At 36.3% G+C, this 18,279-nt stretch overlaps 2 protein-coding genes across 3 annotated transcripts; one reads left to right on the top strand and one right to left on the bottom strand.

The window, feature by feature from the left end:
• The first annotated feature begins 3,279 nt into the window (after positions 1-3,279).
• On the top strand, positions 3,280-4,466 carry LOC137725477 (uncharacterized). Its single transcript, XM_068464181.1, has 4 exons — positions 3,280-3,334; positions 3,427-3,509; positions 3,563-4,166; positions 4,279-4,466. Exons 1-4 carry the CDS (start codon positions 3,280-3,282, stop codon positions 4,464-4,466), a joined length of 930 nt encoding a protein of 309 aa, XP_068320282.1.
• A 6,841-nt stretch (positions 4,467-11,307) lies between these two features.
• Positions 11,308-17,028, bottom strand: LOC137736136 (UDP-rhamnose/UDP-galactose transporter 4-like). Of its 2 annotated transcripts, none has more exons than XM_068475465.1 (6): positions 16,706-17,025; positions 16,082-16,297; positions 13,956-14,140; positions 13,656-13,856; positions 13,109-13,270; positions 11,308-11,916 (listed from the first exon to the last, which is right to left on the bottom strand). In XM_068475465.1, the coding sequence occupies exons 2-6, from the start codon at positions 16,209-16,211 to the stop codon at positions 11,596-11,598; spliced, it is 999 nt and encodes a 332-aa protein (XP_068331566.1). In that variant the 5' UTR covers positions 16,212-16,297; positions 16,706-17,025; the 3' UTR covers positions 11,308-11,595. The 2 variants fall into 2 exon arrangements, with proteins under 2 accessions (XP_068331566.1, XP_068331571.1); XM_068475470.1 differs by having other exon boundaries at positions 11,774-11,933; positions 16,706-17,028.
• Between the last annotated feature and the right edge of the window lie 1,251 nt (positions 17,029-18,279).

The raw sequence follows: 18,279 nt of genomic DNA, 5'->3' as shown, positions 1-18,279 counted from the left end.
GTGAAATTTTGAAAATGCCCTTCGAGGCAAATGCATTGACTTTTGTTAACCTCCTTGTCGAGTCATGTAAGATCCATTTTCTTGGTGTATCCTCGTAGTACTCGTCGCTACGAACGCATGGACGCAAACGGAACGTAATTTGAAGTTATTAACGAATGAAGTAGGGAAAAATTGTAAATTTATTATTTTCTAGAATGCTCCGGATTTTTGGAGCAAAATCTGGAAAGCTACATGTGTGGCCTAGATTAAAGGGAAGAAAAGATGGGCGGTGGAGATGAAATATAAAGGAGCGAAATGAGGGGCGGGACGCCCAATTAGAAAGAATGGAAAGAAGAGAGTGACCAATGGGGGAGAGAAGAAAGGAGGGGAAAGGAGATAGTGGAGGAGCATCGGATCACCCTTGACCCGGTTCCTCCCCGTCAACCCGACCCGTTCCACATTATTCCGACTTGATTTTCGTTGGTTTTTCCGTTAAATCGCCGCCATCAAGCACCTGGAAAACATTCCATGATCTCCAAAAGCTAAGTGTGGGGGAAAGGAAAGGAGGTTGTGTTTTGTTTTCTTTGTTTTGCTTGGGGACTAGCAAAAGCTAAGTGTGGGGGAATTTGATACGAGCATATTTATACGACTTTGTTAGCCTATTTTCTTGCATTTACTCAGTTGATGGACATTTTTGAAGATCAAAAGAGGCTAGGAATGTGCTAAAGAGTTGAAGAAATTAATTCAAGACATAGAAGATAAGGAATCAGCTAAAGAGACGAAACATTATCCAAAACCTTATCTTATCTTATCCTAACCTTATCCTAATCCTATTGTACCTAAATTCCAGCTGCAAGGGGGAGTTATTTTCATATTAGGACATCTAAAAACTTGATTTCTAGAAGGCCTTACCTTTTCCTAAAAGGGTGCCACATACCTTATCCCTTGTCCTTGTTGGTTTATATTGTGCAATCCTTTTCCAACGCAACCTTTGGAGTGCCAAATCCTTCTCCAAAACTACCTTGTGTCGTGTACCCTCAGCCTATAAATGCACCACAATGCCGCACCATTCAGATCACCACACACAAGAGCTTGAAAATCAGAAAAACACATTTGTGCCTAGCTTAGCAAGGAAGGAGAAGAAGAAGCTTGGAGCCATGCCTGCCATTCAAGACCTTTGGATTGCTAGTTTTAGTTAAATGTTTATTTTAATTTGGTTTTCAATTATGATGAACATGTGGAACTAATTTCGTTTTAGCTAGAGGTGAATTCAAAGCCATGAACATATATGTGATATGAATTGATTGTATTTAGTTATTGTTTCATAAATCGTGAATGCAATTTACTTAACTATTTGATTGATAACTTATTCTTGTGTGTTGATTAAGGGGCCCACTTAGTTTGCATGCATGAATTTGATGCTAAAATATAAGGGAGTTTCACCTAATAGTTATGAACTTATATTTACAAGTAGCGGAGGTTGCTAGTCACGATCGCGTTAAGTAAATTCCTGGCAGGAGTATCATGCAGTTTATAGTTACGAATGTCATGTCAATGCTTATGATTTTCACATAACTTAATGACCTTTGATATGTATCTCTATTATGCCGTTCATATAGGGAACTTGATAAGAATAATTTGATTGCGTCGCTAAGTCCAATTCAATGAATTTAAGAAAATCTTAGAGTTAATTTATGCAGGTCATGGTTAACTTGGGGCATTGTCATTCATGGTTTCTAGGAAGAATAACTGGAAATCGATTTGTATGCATATGTGTCATGTGTGGAGAAGGACCCTCTAGCTAGCCTTTCACCCCCTTCATTCACCTTAATTTAGTATCAATTAGTTTGTTTTCTGCAAGTTACTTAGTTTTAGTTTTAAATTTCGTCCAAACCAAGCCCCCATCATTGTGTCATTTTAGTTTAGTTTTAAAATTCGTTCAAACCTGTCCCCATTAGTATTTTCAGTCAAGTTAAGTCTAGAATTCGTCCAAATCACCCTTTAGTTCCTGTTTTGAGTCAATTTGTTTGTTTTGTGCTATTTTGAGTTAGTTTGTGTTGATTAGCATCCCTTCTAATCCCCGGCCTAGAACAATCTTTACTTACGTATACTACAATTGTCTAAAAAGGGTTTAATTTGTGTGTTAGTTTCTATCACATCAAATTTTGGCGCCGTTGCCGGGGATTAGCAAAATTGCTAATCTTCCCCTTTGTTTATGTTTTCGTGTTTCTTTTATGTTTCTGATTTTGTTTTGTTTTCTTTGTTTTAGGTACTAGTTTATGACTCAAAGTTCTCAACTTGTTCGTGAGCATATATTGGAGTTTGACGACGATTTTGAACAAACTTTGAGAAGGAAAATGAAGCAGCCAGAATTCAATCCACCTAGTTCTAATTCCGAATTTGAAATTGAAGCTGAAATTGAGACAGATTCGAAAGGGGAACAAGACATGGCTGTGGACAATTGAACAATCAAGGAACTGTCAGCCTCGGGATTGGATAATGTAGTCCCTCTTTGCATTCAACACCCTAGGACAGCTCAAGGTAAGACCGATAAATTTGAATTGAAGTCTAGTTTGCTGCATCACATTCTCAAATACCATGGGCTGTCTATGGAAGATCCGAACAAGCATCTTAAGGAATTTGAAGTGGTGTGTTCGAGTATGACACCAATCAACGTGGATGGGAATATTTTGAAGATGAAAGCCTTTCCATTTTCTCTTATGGACAAGGTTAAAGATTGGCTCTATGAACTAGCACCTGGAACCGTTACTTCTTGGGAAAGCATGAAGAAAGCATTCTTAGAGAAATTCTTCACAACTTCAAGAGTCATTCTTTTGAGGAAGAAAATTAGTGGAATTCAACAAGGCCCGAGAGAATCCTTTCCAGTGTACTATGAGTGTCTTAAGACATTAGTTGCATCCTGCCCACAACATCAAATGAAGAAAGAGCTTTTAATTCAATATTTCTATGAAGGACTACTTCCACTTGAGAGACAAATGCTTGATGTTTCAGCAGAAGGTGCCTTGGTTGACAAAACACCAATTGCAGCGAAGATCTTAATAGCGAACTGAGCCTTGAATGCACAACAATACGAAGAAGTTGGATAGAGAGACCCCCCCCCCCCACGAGAACACCAAGTTAATGAGGTAAGTTCAATGGTCGAAATTCAATCTCAATTGGCTAATCTCACTATTCTTGTGTCACAGGTTGTTGAAGGATCCAAAATGCAAGGAACAAGTACTTGTAGCGTATGCTCTATGCAAGGATACCCCACTGATTAATGTCCTCAATTAATAGAGAATGGAGGATGGGAAAGTGCCAATGCCATGGGTTATCAAGGCCAAAATCAACCAAGGTATGACCCGTTTTCTAACACATACAACCCGGCTCGAGAGAGTATCCAAATATGAAGTGGAGTGAACCTCAACAAACTTATCAACAAAGCAGATATAGACAGCCACCTCCGGGACTCTATCAAAGGCCATTCGCACCACCACAACTCCCACCACAATCTGCCCAACCAAATTCAGGTTCGTCATTAGATAATGATAAAATTCTTCAAGCACTAACTTTTTTGACTCAGGGTTTACAAAAGCAAGCCAAAGAGATGGACGAAGTGAAGAAGAAAATTGGGCAGATGGCGGAATTCATAGGACAGTTTAGAGAACAAGGCAAACTACCTAGTTCAACCATTGTCGATCTAAATGAAGGTTTTGAAACCGCCAACACTATCACGTTAAGAAGTGGCAAGGAGATTGGAACAAGTTCAAAAACGTCAAAATCAACCCAAGATGAGGATGAAAAGTTGCTGCAACAAGAAGAAATAGCCATAACAAGGAAAGAACACCCCTTGCCGCAACACCCTAAGCACCCTATGCCATCCAACTCAACTAAGGTAGGTCCAAATTCAATTCCTTCTGACCTTATTCCACCAAATGTGCCTTTCTCTGGCAGGTTTATGCAATCTAGGAACAAAGCTAATGAAAAAGACATTTTAGAGACCTTCAGGAAGATGCAAGTCAATATCCTGCTCCTTGATGCGATAAAGCAAATTTCGAAGTATGCTAAGTTTTTTAAGAAGCTTTGTACAACAAAGAAACAAATTCTGGAGAAACAGGTGGTACATGTAAGTGAAAATGTCTCTGCAATGTTGCAAAGAAAGCTGCCACCTAAATGCAAAGATCCAGGTAGTTTCACTATCCCTTGTGTAATTGGTAATACAAGGTTTGAACATGCTATGCTAGATTTAGGTGCTTCCATTAATGTCATGCCATTTTGTTTATGCATCTATGAATCTAGGAGAGCTTAAAAATGATGGATTTATTATCCAACTAGCTGATCGTTCTAATGCATATCCGAAAGGAGTTTTGGAAGATGTTTTGGTGCAGGTTAACCATTTGATCTTTCCAGCTGATTTTTATGTGCTTGAGATGGAAGATTCAACCCATTCTCCACATTACCAATCTTACTTGGATGACCTTTCATGAAAACAGCCCAAACCAAGATTGATGTGGCCAATGGAGCGTTAACGATGGAGTTTGGTGGCGATATGATTAAATTCAATGTTTCTGAATCTGTTAAGAATCCTAATGATGTTCGTTCTTGTTTTGCCATAGATGTGATTAAAAATTTAGGGCAGGAACGTTCAACAGCACCAATCAAGAAGGATGTATCTAGAACCACCATCGAATAGGGAATTGGAGAGGAGCACAAGGAACACGCCACTGCCCTCAAAATACCCAATCTGGCCGAGAGCATCCCTAGTGAATTTGTTGACAGTGCTGCTACTTTTGAGCCTTCGTCGCAGTATATTGGTGAGCCACCTATTCCAATTCCAATTCCCATTTCAATTAATAGGTTGTTACCTTCTTTGGTGCAGGTACCCAATCGAATCCAAGGTGGTGGGATAGTTTCGTTGACTTTTGGAAACATAACACCAAAATTAGGAAGGATCACTATCCTTTGCCGTTCATAGATCCAATGCATGAGTATTTTGAGGAGCATGTCGTGGAGGAAATACCCCTCTATGCCATGGACCCTAATGGAGCTTCAAAGGAGATATCATCCGGCTGTAAGACGTTAAAGCAAGCACTTCTTGGGAGGCAACCCATGTGTTCAAATAAAGAAGATCTAGGAATCTCCGACTCCAAAACCAGATTTGCGTTCCTTAACCCTACTCTTTATTGCTTTTACCTTGCCATAATTGTCATGTTTGTTAGTTATGTTGTTTGATTGTTTGCGTGTGAGTCTACTTTTGAAACATTGACGACAATGTTTGGTTTGAGTGTGGGGGGTAAATAGATGTTTATCATGACTTATTTTCAAAATTCACCACCTATCACTACTAATGTTGTTATTCACTATTTTAAAGTGTTTTCAAGTCATAAAACAAAAAAAACAAAAAAAAATTTCGAAAAAAGTTTGAAAAAATACCAGAAAGAGTCGTTTTTGTTGAGTGTTTGTGTCTTAGGGTACCTTCCAACACAATGACGAGGATTTGGTTTTTAATTGCATGACTGCTAAAGAAAGTTACAAACATGGGTGGAAGTTTGATATGCTCTTTGGTTAATGCTTAGATGTAGTTGTCATTTACGAATTAACTTGTAATCACAAAGAGAAAAAAAATCAATTTTTGTAACATTCTTGAAGGAAGAAACTCAAATTAACGCTACAACCCTGAGAGACTTAAGCCTAAACTTTATTTGGAGAGTTATTAATCTGTGATGTTTTTGTTTTCTAAAGTCGTTGCATGATCTCATTATTTCTTTGCTTGGTTGCTACTTAGAATGCTTTTTCATCATTTTAGTTCCAAATACTAGAACTCATACCCATTTCATTCAAAGCATAAAATTGAGTGCATAACAAATAACAAGATGAAGTTGTTTAGTTAAACCAGAGCCAAAAAGCCTTACCCTTTGCATATGTATTGTAGGTTTAACCCCGTTGAGCCTTAGTTAACCTATTTTCTTTGTTAGCCACATTATCCTTACCTAGCCTAGAATAGGACTATCCATACCCTTGTTCTTAAAGAATAGTGGAGCATGACTTAGAGGGAATTCCTTTTGATCAACATTATGCAGAAAAACAAGTGTGGGGGAAGGTTTTTCATTGGAAATCTATAAGGTTGTACGTTTAGTGTGCCAAAGAAAGAAAAGGGCACGGAAAAAAAAAAAACTTGAAAAAGAGAAAGAAGAAAGGAAAAAAAAAACAAAAAAAAAAGAAGAGAAAGTTGAGAAAAGAAATGAAAAGAGTTGAGAAATAAGTGAGAATGAACTCACAAGTATTGGTTCTTGAAGAAATGGTCCAAAAGTTTGAATCCGGCCCTAAGTGTGTAAGAATCTTTCCCTTGTGTTTGAAGTTAGTTGCTACATTCAAAAGTTGAATTCTAAGTGTTGATTTCATTACTTTGCTTACTATCACTTTAAGAACTTTTGTGTATCCTTAACCATTCTTTGTTAGCCAATACCTTAGCCCTGTTACAACCCTTAGATTTCTATCTTGATTGTTATGTGATTCAATAGGTGGAGTTTGAAATTGGTATGAACATATGGTATCCCTGGTTCTCATTTCTAAGTAGTGGCATTCCATTCATGAGATCATATACATGTTGTATTAATAATTTCAGAAAGTGCCTTCTTTGTTATAACATATGTGAGTGTTAGTCATGTTTACTTCAATCTTCTCACATTACTTAGTATAGGGACTGTAGTCAGAAAATCTGTGTGAAAATAGAGAGTATATCCGGTGAGGAATTGAGTGGATTCTCTAAGGCATGTTACTACATTCAAAATGTTGTTTTAATTGATTAAATGCGAGCTAGTGAGTGGTTACTGCGATTCAGTATAAGCCCGTGGGTAAGGAGAGCTAAAATATGTAGGAGTGGTGATTTTTAACATGTCATGTTTCATTGGAAATCCCTGAGGCAATTGTTGGAAGGTTTAGGTTGTGTTTTGGTTTCTTTGTTTTGCTTGGGGACTAGCAAAAGCTAAGTGTGGGGGAATTTGATATGACCATATTTATGCGACTTTGTAAGCCTATTTCCTTGCATTTACTTAGTTAGTTTATATTTATTAGAGTGTTTTAAGCTTTTGTAGGTTCAAATGGCAAAAGTGGCAAGAAAAGGCAATTTGGAGCATTTTAGAGCAGTTTTGGGCTTGGAATGGATAGCACATGCATGGAGCAAGGTGGATGGATGTTTTTGAAGGTCAAAAGAGGCTAGGAATGTGCTAAAGAGTTGAAGAAATTAATTCAAGATATAGAAGATAAGGAATCATCTAAAACGAAGGAACATTATCCAAAACCTTATCTTATCTTATCCTAACCTTATCCTAATCCTATTGTACCTAAATTCCAATTGTAAGGGGGAGTTATTTTCATATTAGGACACCTAAAAACCTGATTTCTAGAAGGCCTTACCTTTTCCTAAAAGGGTGCCGCATACCTTATCCCTTGTCCTTGTTGGTTTATGTTGTGCAATCCTTTTCCAACACAACCTTTGGAGTGCCAAATCCTTCTTCAAAACTACCTTGTGCCGTGTGCCCTCAACCTATAAATACACCACAATGCTGCACCATTCAGATCACCATACACAAGAGCCTGAAAATCAGAAAAACACACTTATGCTGCAGCTTGGCAAGTAAGGAGAAGAAGAAGCTTGGAGTCGTGCCTGCCATTCAAGACATTTGGATTGCTGGAGCGTTTCTAGGTGTATTCTATCCTTAGTTTTAGTTCAATGTTTATTTTAATTTGGTTTTCAATTATGATGAACATGTGGAACTAATTTCGTTTTAGCTAGAGGTGAATTCAAAGCCATGAACATATATGTGATATGAATTGATTATATCCAGTTATTTTTTCATAAATCGTGAATGCAATTTACTTAACTACTTGATTGATAACTTATTCTTGTGTGTTGATTAAAGGGGCCCACTTAGTTTGCATGCATGAATTTGATGCTAAAATATAAGGGAGTTTCACCTAATAGCTATGAACTCATATTTACAAGTAGTGGAGGTTGCTAGTCACGATTGCGTTAAGTAAATTCCTGACAAGAGTATCATGCAGTTCATAGTTACAAATGTCATGTCAATGCTTATGATTTTCACAGAACTTAATGATCTTTGATATGTATCTCTATTATGCAGTTCATATAGGGAACTTGATAAGAATAATTTGGTTGCGTCGCTGATTCCAATTCAATGAATTTAGGAAAATCGGAGAGTTAGTTTGTGCAGTTCACGGTTAACTTGGGGCATTGTCATTCATGGTTTATAGGAAGAATAACTGGAAATCGATTTGTATGCATATGTGTTATGTGTGGAGAATGACCCTCTAGCTAGCCTTTCACCCCATTCATTCACCTCAATTTAGTATCAATTAGTTTGTTTTCTACAAGTTACTTAGTTTTAGTTTTAAATTTCATCCAAACCATTAGTATTTTGAGTCAAGTTAAGTCTAGAATTTGTCCAAATCACCCTTTAGTTCCTGTTTTGAGTCAATTTGTTTGTTTTGTGCTGTTTTGAGTTAGTTTGGTCAATTTTGAGTCATTAGAGTCTAGTTTTGTGTTTTTAAGTCGAGTTTGTGTTGATTAGCATCCATTCTAATTCCCGGCCTAGAACAATCCCTACTTACGTATACTACAATTGTCTAAAAATGGTTTAATTTGTGTGTTAGTTTCTATCACATCAGCTTTGCTTGCCATGTCGTAAATAAGTTACATTTTAAATATTGCATTGTTACACTTGTGAATTGTATTGTGTGATGTTGCGGAGACTCACGTAAGCTTCAGGTGATTATTATGTGATTGAATAGGTTATATTGCATTGGTATGCACACATTTATTTAGAGCTCATCATGGCTGCACCCTGGTATTAGTGCTCCCGCTTGAGGTTAGGGCCAGCCTTCACGTGATTGTTCACCTCCCGCACCACACGCTAACCTTGGATCCAAGCCTGGTGCCAGTCTGTCGTACAAACCACAATAGGTGGTTTCAACTTGTAGGTGACCTACGATTTATCTCACAGCTTTCACGTAATCGTAGCACTTGAGCGTACATATTTATACCCAGCCTGTTGTACAAGTCACACTAGGTGACTCCAACTCGTGTGCTAGCCTAGATTGATGAGCTACAGGTCCAATCTTACAGGTCACGTTAGGTGACTTTGACTGGCATACTATTTTATATTGGTTTCACACCTGGCTTACATTTATTTTTGCTGAGATATTATGACACGGCATACTTTAGTTTTCGCTGCTCTTGTGCATTGGTTTTTATACCTACGTTGTAGTATTATTTTCTGAAAACTATATTGGTTTTACGGCAAAGGGTTATAACGCTTTCAAAAGGTTTTTATTAAAACTTTATTTTTTAGGCCCACTCACCCTTGTTTTTCGCCCCTCCAGGTGTTAGTAGCAGAGTTTTTGTACCAACAAGGATTATTGGCAAATCTTGTGTAGGCGATTATCATTGATGGTATAATTCTCACATTATTTTATTGTACTGTACTTATGATCTGTCATCACATGTGAAATGGGTTCATACTCGCTCACCACGCCCTCTTGTATTTAGGCACTTTTAGGTTTAAATTTATTCACATCTTCCACATCCATACACTTTATGGCTTCGTCACCTTCCAAGTGTTGGCCAACGCAGCTCGATTTGGATTCCTAGTGGACATCCCAGGTCGGGGCGTGTCACTATTACCTCACAATAGGCTAGCAATAATGTAATTCAATTTATCTATTTTAAACATGTTCAAAACATCTTAAGAGGCATGTAATGCCGATTATAAAAAAGATCATACGCACACAGATAATAATATGATTAAATTAGTTGTCAAATGATTATTTTTTTTAAAAACGATATTATCTACACTAAGGGAGATAGGTGGGCTTAGCCTCACAATGGCCAACAACAATGTGATTCAATCAATTGTTTATTAAATATTATTTTCTCCATTTTAAGCACGTTCAAAACATCTTAAGAGTCGTGTAATGCCGGCTATAAAAAAAAGTTTTTCACATGCGAATAATAATGTGATTAAATTAGCTGTCAAATGATTTTCTATTTATTTATTTATTTCTTTTTTTTTACCAAACGATATTATCTACACTAAGGGGAAAGATGAGCTTAGCCTCACAATGGGCTAGTAATAATGTGATTCAATCAGTTGTTATTAAATATTATTTTCTCTATTTTTAAACACGTTCAAAACATATTAAAAGGCGTGTAAAACCGATTATAAAGAAGGTTTTTCGCAAGCGGATAATAATGTGATTAAAATGCATTAAATTAGTTATCAAATGATTGTTTTTTTTTTTTTAACAAACGATATTATCTACACTAAGGGGAAGATGATGGGTTTAGCCTCACAATAGGCTAGCAATAATGTGATTCAATCAGTTGTTTATTAAATATTATTTTCTCTATTTTTAAACACGTTCAAAACATCTTAAGAGTCGCGTAATGTCTTTTATAAAAAAATGTCTTTTGCACGCAGATAATAATGTGATTAAATTAGTTGTCAAATGATTGTTTTTGTTTAACAAACGATATTATCTACACTAAGGGGGAGGGGGTGGGATTAACCTCACAATGAGCTAGTAATAATGTTATTCATTTAATTGTTTATTAAATATTATTTTCTCTATTTTTAAACATGTTCAAAACATCTTAGGAGGCGTGTAATGCTAGTTATAAAAAAAGGTCATTCGCACACGGATAATAATGTGATTAAATTAGTTGTCAAATGAATTTTTTTTTTTTAACAAAAGATATTATCTACACTAAAAGGGAAGGGGTAGGTTTAGCCTCACAATGGACTAGCAATAATGTAATTCAATCAATTGTTTATTAAATATTATTTTCTCTATTCTTAATGTAAATTCTATGAAAACCGATTTTATTATGTAAATTCTACTGCTTTAACTGATTTACAAGGGTTTTCTTCTAGCATGATCTAAGATTATTCATTTACGTCAAATATTTGACTCTTCTTTTGTCAATTTATGCATATAAATACATTTAAAACGTGCATGTTACACGTAGCATGCCGTAATTCAAAAAATGTCTTATGCACGTTCTGGTAAAGGATCCTCCCCGGATCCATTTCCTGGGGATCCTAAGGATCCCGTGATCGTGACCGTTCATCGTATATCGTGCGGTCAAAAATCGTTAAATACTATTTATATTTAATTTTAAATTTTGAAATGATTTCTGACTGCATGATGTACGATGAACGGTCACGATCACATAATCCCTAGGATTCCCAGAAAAAGATCCCACGAGGATCCTTTTCCCCATATTATTTACCTCACAACATGAGATGGTCAGAATTTCACTTAACAAATAAATTACTATAAAAAGATAACTGTGGTACAAGGTAAACTTCCAAGAGGGAACTTTTACACCCATCCAATGCAATGGAAACTTTCAGTGTGAGTAAATTCAACAACATGAATATGATGAGCTATGGTGAAAACAAAAAATGTTGTATAACCGGCGGGACGAAAGATCTGGCTTAACGTTGTCAAGAAACTCCTCGAATCATCTGACCACAATGCGCTCTCTATTTCTTTCGATTTACCTCCAACTGTTGTCATACCTGTCACTGAATTCTAGACCTTCTCATCCACATCAGAAGATTCTGATAATAAGCCACCGTTCTTTTGGGATTTGCTGCCTGGAAGACGCTCCTTGCCTCCTGGCTTGGACGAGGCATTGCCGTACCATATCATTCCCAATATTGCGATGAACATACCTATGACTACTTGATGATTGAGACCCTCTTTCCCGAATAATATGAATCCTAAGATCAAGACCAGGATTGTCTTCATATGGCCAAGGACTTGAAACGACACAGCAGTAAATCTACCAATGCAGATGAACTGGCTGAGGTTGGTTCCAACCGCAATGGTGCAAGACAGGACAATCAATGACTGCACAAAACAAATAGCTGCTGAAATCATTAACCGCAGTGACAAAGTCATTTCAGCTGTAAGCAAAATGCAGGTAGTCATATGTCATAATAACCGCTTCAAACTCCACCCATTTTTATTTGTCTGAAAAGACCTATCATATAATGGTCTAACTAAAGTTTGCTTAAAAGCCAAGACTATTAGTGTCAATCAGGGCCTATTGAGGGGAAAAAAAATACCAGAAAAAAGAGTCACCTGTATATTATAAAGATTATCACAACGAAGAAACTGTGGATTACATGAAACATGAAAATCAATTGACTATACTTGAGAAGTGATAACTTTTTATTCAATTTCATAGGGAGAAAAAGAACAAATTCATCAATAAGATCAATAGAGAAATGAGAGATGCCGCAAATCTTGCACAGTTATTGCACACAAAAAACGTATTTTGAAACTTGTTTGGAAGTTCTTTCAAAATGACTTTGCAAGCGTTTTTGGTGAAAATGTTTTTACAACCAATTCTTAGCAAAACTCTTAAGGGAATCCTGGAAAAGCACTTCAGTACTTTTGGAACTCAAAAACAATTTCTTTAAAAGCACTTTCTACCATTATAAAAGCACGTCCAAAGGAGTCCTATGTGTGCACTATTGTTGGCTTGAAGTAGTATGGAGTTTTGTGCACTCATATTGGCACCTTTTCAGGTTGATACAATACAGAGAGAGGAAATATGGTTTCTTTTCCTGATAAATAAATTTTCCAAACCTAATTGATTTGGCACCATAAATCTCTTATGGAATTTGCCAAGAAAAATTTTAAGGCTCACCAGATTAGGAGCTGCCCACATTTAAAAATATCATGACGTTACTAACACAACCACACGATTAGAGCCTGACACCACAATTGAAACAACAATCAACATAATACATTGGAGAAACCAAGGATCTAATAAATATCGTGCAAACTTGTCATGGAATACAAAGAAATAAATCTAATAACTACTTTGAAGGGTTAACTATGATATTGAATATAATGAACATGCTGCGAGATGCAGTCACAAGAGAAGATGTGGGCCTAACATTCAGAGCACATGCAACTGAGCATGAATAATGAAGAATATTATTCATATAAGGGGTACTGAAACATTAAGTAATTGGGCCCCACTATGATAAATTTGTATCTATCAATAATAAGATTATCATATATAACTTACCGTGGATATCAAATGATAGTCGTATGCGTAAACTGTTTTATTTGTCAACCAGTAGTCCAAGAAGGGGCCTAATATCAGCAAAGATGCAGCCTGTACCGGTGCAGTATGTCCCAATAAGTTGAACGACCCAAGAGAATACTTCCGTTGAAGAGAGTGTACATACTGCACAAACTCAGATAGTGAACAATGTTGCAAGGCAAGGGACAAACAGAATAAAAATGGCTAAAGTGGGGCTTGGAGTTGACCAAAATTAGTCAATCCACATCTAAGAACACATCCTATACACAAACTGATCTGGACACTCAACATTGCACAGCCCCAACCCATTTAGAAATAATATGGCTATTGATTAAGGTTAGCCGGTTAAACAACTTGAAGATTTCTTAAGTGGATGCATTTTAAAAATAATAGATGGAAACATCAATTGAGTTGAAACTTCATATGTCGAGCCTCAGGAGACCAGGACTCGCTTAACGACCATAACCCATTCCATCGTGGTCCTACTGTATCTATATAAGATCACGAGTTTCAGTTAAGAGGTACTTACATGCTGTTGAAGGGCAGTGCTCCAAACTGCTACTAAAGCAGCTATAAAGCCCTTGGCATTGACACTGACATCAGTAACAGTACAAACTGCAACACCCAGGAGAACCAATGTTATGCTCAGCTTTGTGCCCCTTGAGTAACGCACATTGTCCAAGACAACTTCAAGAAAACATGATACTGGGATCATAGTCAGCTTTGCGATCTGACAATAATGTTTGAAAACAAAACCATGTTAATTTTTCAAATCTATATCACGAAAAAAAAAAAAAAATGTAGTATTCACTAGTTTACCAACACTAACCTGATAGAATCCCACAGAGTTCCACATTAAACTCACATTCATTCCGACTATGGAGAAATTTGCAAATAAAACAAATTTCAATAGATCAGGTAACGGTAGTTGAGAGGGCTGGATATATCCCAGCCATTTAAGAACAACGGTCAGTAAGGTTGTTGTGGCAAAATGCAGACCCGTTAATGTTGTTGCTGCATTATGTAGAGAAAAATGTCAAGATCGATGAAAATCTTCTGCTACAGTTTCCCAAAATAAAATCTTCTTTTTCTTTTAAAGCAGCAGTGTGTTAGATTACATATGCAGAGCCATTCAAGGCCCTAATGTGTCACCTGAACCTTCTCACATTTTGCCAATTTTGTGTTCATTCGTACTGTATCTTAATTTATTTGATTTTATATTAGAGCTGACCCTTCTGAGCCCTCACCCTTGGACTCTCTTTTCTTACCCTTGATCCATGTGTGCCACTTAATGCCTCAATTTTTACTTAATTTATCCTCCTATCTAAGCCCAGCTTCTTAAAATCTTTCCCTGTTCGTTATCCCTATCTCATTATTGTGTCAAATTGCCATTACTTTTTATTTCACATTCTCATTCGGATTCTGATTTTGGAATGGTAACAGATGAGATATCAAAATTGCAGTAATTATAATGATTGCATTGCATATATAGATGAGTTTATTGTTTTGGCACCTTAAATTTCAGTATCACTGTTTATTATTTAAAGTTGGTTTCCTTAGGAACAATCTTGGCTCCACCTTTGTAAGATTATGAACCATCCACACTACTAGACGTGCCATGTCGATGACATGTTAAGAATATGTCATGCACACTACTCAGGTAATATCACTCAAATAATATTATATTTATGAATATATTTATATCCGGACACGCTTGTAGACTTGTAATTTCTCCTTAAGGAAAAGAAATATGGCCAAAATACAATTTAGAGGACTTTATTCTAATTGCGGACTGGACCTTAGGTGCACAAAAGTCAAGCTCCTCTTCGAGAATTATTTAGCAGAAGAGAATAGTTCTTTCTGCACCCACCGCGTGGTTGTGTGATTCTTCTTTGAGAAATTTTGGGCTACCTTGCAACTAGACTAGAACGAAACTTTAATAAAACTGGTTTGATGGCAATTAGGGTCCTACCGACTTATTTGCATAATTCTTCCCTTCTCATAACTCCCCACTTCTTAGAGAATGGTTAAATCTAATAAGAAACGTACACTCAAAAGAAGCAGTTCCAATCTTATCATCACCACCATCAATCCATCTTGTTTACCATGCCAAAATGTTTCACCATCATCCCCACGTTTCGACTCTTGCTACCAACAAGAACAAGGGGCCTAGAGACTAGAACAAATCTGAGGAAGATCATTACAGGGTTAAAGCCTACAATTTACAGTGAATTGGAAAATCTATGCATTTTCGTTTTCCTTTTCTGCACCACCTTTCAGTTATAACTATTAGAACCTAAATCATTAAGTTTATAACTATTAGAACCTAAATCATTAAGTAGAATTAACATTTCAAAGAAAAATATGTGTCCTCTTTAGTCAACTTTATGCAATGAGTTTCAGGACCATCTTTAAGTCATAGAGGTTTTGTTTATATCCAAGATCAAATAGATCCTTCTCCACACACCAATCATAAAACGGTGCAAAGTTTAATTCCACCTTCCAATATCTAGTTATCAATCGACCATTATAAGCTATGTCAATAAACTCCCCCAATCCTGTGATCTATATTCATCGAGTAGAGTATGGCTTCGAGGTTAGTTACACTCCCTCCGTCTTTAAATTTAATTGGCGGAAAAGGAGGAGCAATAACAATTTGAAAACTAAAAAAGGTAATTTTCCAAAAAGCAAAGTGAGAAAATTTACCAACTCACAAGAGGCAAACCGAAACCCGAAAGCCAAGAATAAACATTTTCATAACGACTTCAAAAAACATAGCAATATTTAAAAGAAAAAAGAAGCGTCCTTTACGACATTTCAATGTGATTCTAAGAACTAAAACACTCAGAAATTTGATAGATGTTAATAAAAAATAGGCATCAAACTGATTACTGATTTTATAGGGGAATGCAACCGAAGAAACTCAGCGAACAAAACAGGACAACAGAAACTTACCGAAACTGAAACCGTGCGTAGCCATCAACGATTTATTGACAATGATTATACCAACAGATGTGACGACATTGAACAACCATGACGCGGCATCAAGAGAAGCCTTCCGATCAGCTTTGCCTGCTGAAGCCATTTTTAACCTACAGCTCCTACTTGATCACCAGATTCTTCACTGCTTACTTAGTCTTCATAAATCAATCCGCCCGCCCGAATCGTTATCTGTGCAGTATTAGGGCATCATATTACACACCATGAATACTAAAATCAGCAATTTTCAAATTAACCACAGAAAAAGCAATTAAATTTCCAAATTGATCCCAGATTTGAATTTCTACACAAAAGAACCATGAATTCAATACAATAATATAACCCAGAACACAAATGAGAAAACAATTTCCAAATCTGAACCGCCATTGCTACAATCCCAAACAGATCCACGAAAAAATCAGAGGGAAACAAAATATGATAAAATAAAATTTGGATTTCAAACTGCATAACAGATAACAGAAAATGTAAGTCAAATCCAAAGAAGCAGCCAGCACCCCAATTAAACAAAAACTCCAATGCTTCAGCTTCCCGGGAAAACAATGGAAAACGAAAAGCGAGTGGGAAGCTGAAAGTGGGAACCTGAGAAACGAAGACGAAGAAGAAGAGGATTCAGAGAAGGCCTCGGGATTTGCGCACGTAATAAAAGGAGGAGGAGGAGTTTGAGAGAAGAACAACGCCCCGAATTCGATGGCGTTTGCGGAATTGAACAACGCCGTCCTCGTCGCCATTAAAGACAGAGATGGAGACGTAGACTGTGGGAAAGTGAATCAACCCTCTCTCTCTCTCTAGGTTTTATTTTATTGTAATTAAGATTCATCTTAATTAGGTTTGGATTAGGAGAAAGGTGCTTCATTTTGTGCTCATCATACAAGAGAGCAGGAGACAGGGTATATCTTTATGGATCTTTTACAAGCTACGAGAATGGCAAGGAATGTATTCAATTGGAATTTGAGCAAAATTATACTAATGTATGCCACACATAAAGTGCATGTGAAGTGTTTTATTTTTATTTTTTTGTATAAAAGAAATGAAAAAAATTGAAAAAGAGAGGAAGAGAGTGAGAGATAACGTAGGAGTAGGAAGAGAGAGTAAAAGGTTTTTTATTTTTTTTATTTTTTTTTATTTTTTTTTTTTACAATTAAAGATGTTAAAATCACTCGTATGTGATGCTTAAACAAAAAATAGAAAAATATTTGCTTTGTAAAATTACGTTACTGCTCTTAACTTTTTTTTTTTATGACAGAATACTAAATAGTCTTTTCACTCTCTTTTGGTTGACAAAGTGATGCGAGATTTATACGCACACAAATTAAACCCTCTTTTCGTCAAATTGTAGTATATGTATAAGTAGGGATCGTTCTAGACCGGGGATTAGGAGGGATTGTTAACCACTTGGATTTGACTCAAAAACGTAAAATAACAATATGAAACACTATACTAGACTCAAAGAATGCAAAACTAAACTTGAAAACACTAAGACAAACCAAAAGACTCAAAACAACACAAACACACTCAAATCTGCCTAAAAACCACTTTCTGGGCAGATTTGAGCACAAACACAAATTTGGACGAAATTAAGTAATAACTTGACTCAAGAACGTAAAAACACAATATAAAACACTAAACTAACTCAAAGAATGTAAAACTAAACACTTAAAACATTAAAACAAACCAAAAGACTCAAACATCACCCAAAACACTCAAAACTGCCTTAAAATCACTTTCTGGGCAGTTTTGAGCACTTTGGTGAATTTGGACGAAATTGGGAAATAAAATGAATCAAAACACTTAAAAGCACAAACTAAATTGATTTCTAACTAAATTGGACATTAAAGTAAAGGGGGATTTAGATTTATACGAAAATTGAAATAACAAAACAAGTTAATAAACTAAACAGATTGTAAAACAAATTTGATGGAATGGAATGAATGGATGATAGAATGGCTAAGGGGTTCATCTCCATACATGTTATACTTGCATAATAAAATGATTTCCAATTGCATTTCAATAAACTATGATACTCAACACCCCAAGTTAACCGTGATGCACTAATTAACCTTCAAATCTTCCTAACGTTATTGAATTGGATGATGCATGCGACAATTCAAAACATTCCCCACAAGTCCTCAACATGAATGCATAGAAGAGGTACA

The sequence above is a fragment of the Pyrus communis genome, chromosome 1 (genome assembly GCF_963583255.1).
Source record: "Pyrus communis chromosome 1, drPyrComm1.1, whole genome shotgun sequence".
NCBI classification, from domain to species: Eukaryota; Viridiplantae; Streptophyta; class Magnoliopsida; order Rosales; family Rosaceae; genus Pyrus; species Pyrus communis.
Note: the sequence above shows the minus strand (reverse complement) of the source record. Positions and strands in the feature narration are given on the sequence as shown.

What these genes read in the sequence shown, in the direction of transcription:
- LOC137725477 (XM_068464181.1), top strand. Translation starts at nt 3,280, where the DNA reads ATGGAGGATGGGAAAGTGCCAATGCCATGGGTTATCAAGGCCAAAATC. An exon ending in ATCTGCCCAACCAAATTCAG is followed by an intron (nt 3,510 to 3,562) that starts GTTCGTCATTAG and finishes TTTTTGACTCAG; the next exon opens with GGTTTACAAAAGCAAGCCAA. An exon ending in ACCTAAATGCAAAGATCCAG is followed by an intron (nt 4,167 to 4,278) that starts GTAGTTTCACTA and finishes CTATGAATCTAG; the next exon opens with GAGAGCTTAAAAATGATGGA.
- LOC137736136 (XM_068475465.1), bottom strand. Translation starts at nt 16,211, where the DNA reads ATGGCTTCAGCAGGCAAAGCTGATCGGAAGGCTTCTCTTGATGCCGCG. An exon ending in ACTCTGTGGGATTCTATCAG is followed by an intron (nt 13,857 to 13,955) that starts GTTAGTGTTGGT and finishes CATTATTGTCAG; the next exon opens with ATCGCAAAGCTGACTATGAT. An exon ending in ACTATCATTTGATATCCACG is followed by an intron (nt 11,917 to 13,108) that starts GTAAGTTATATA and finishes TGTTTTGTGCAG; the next exon opens with TCATTGATTGTCCTGTCTTG.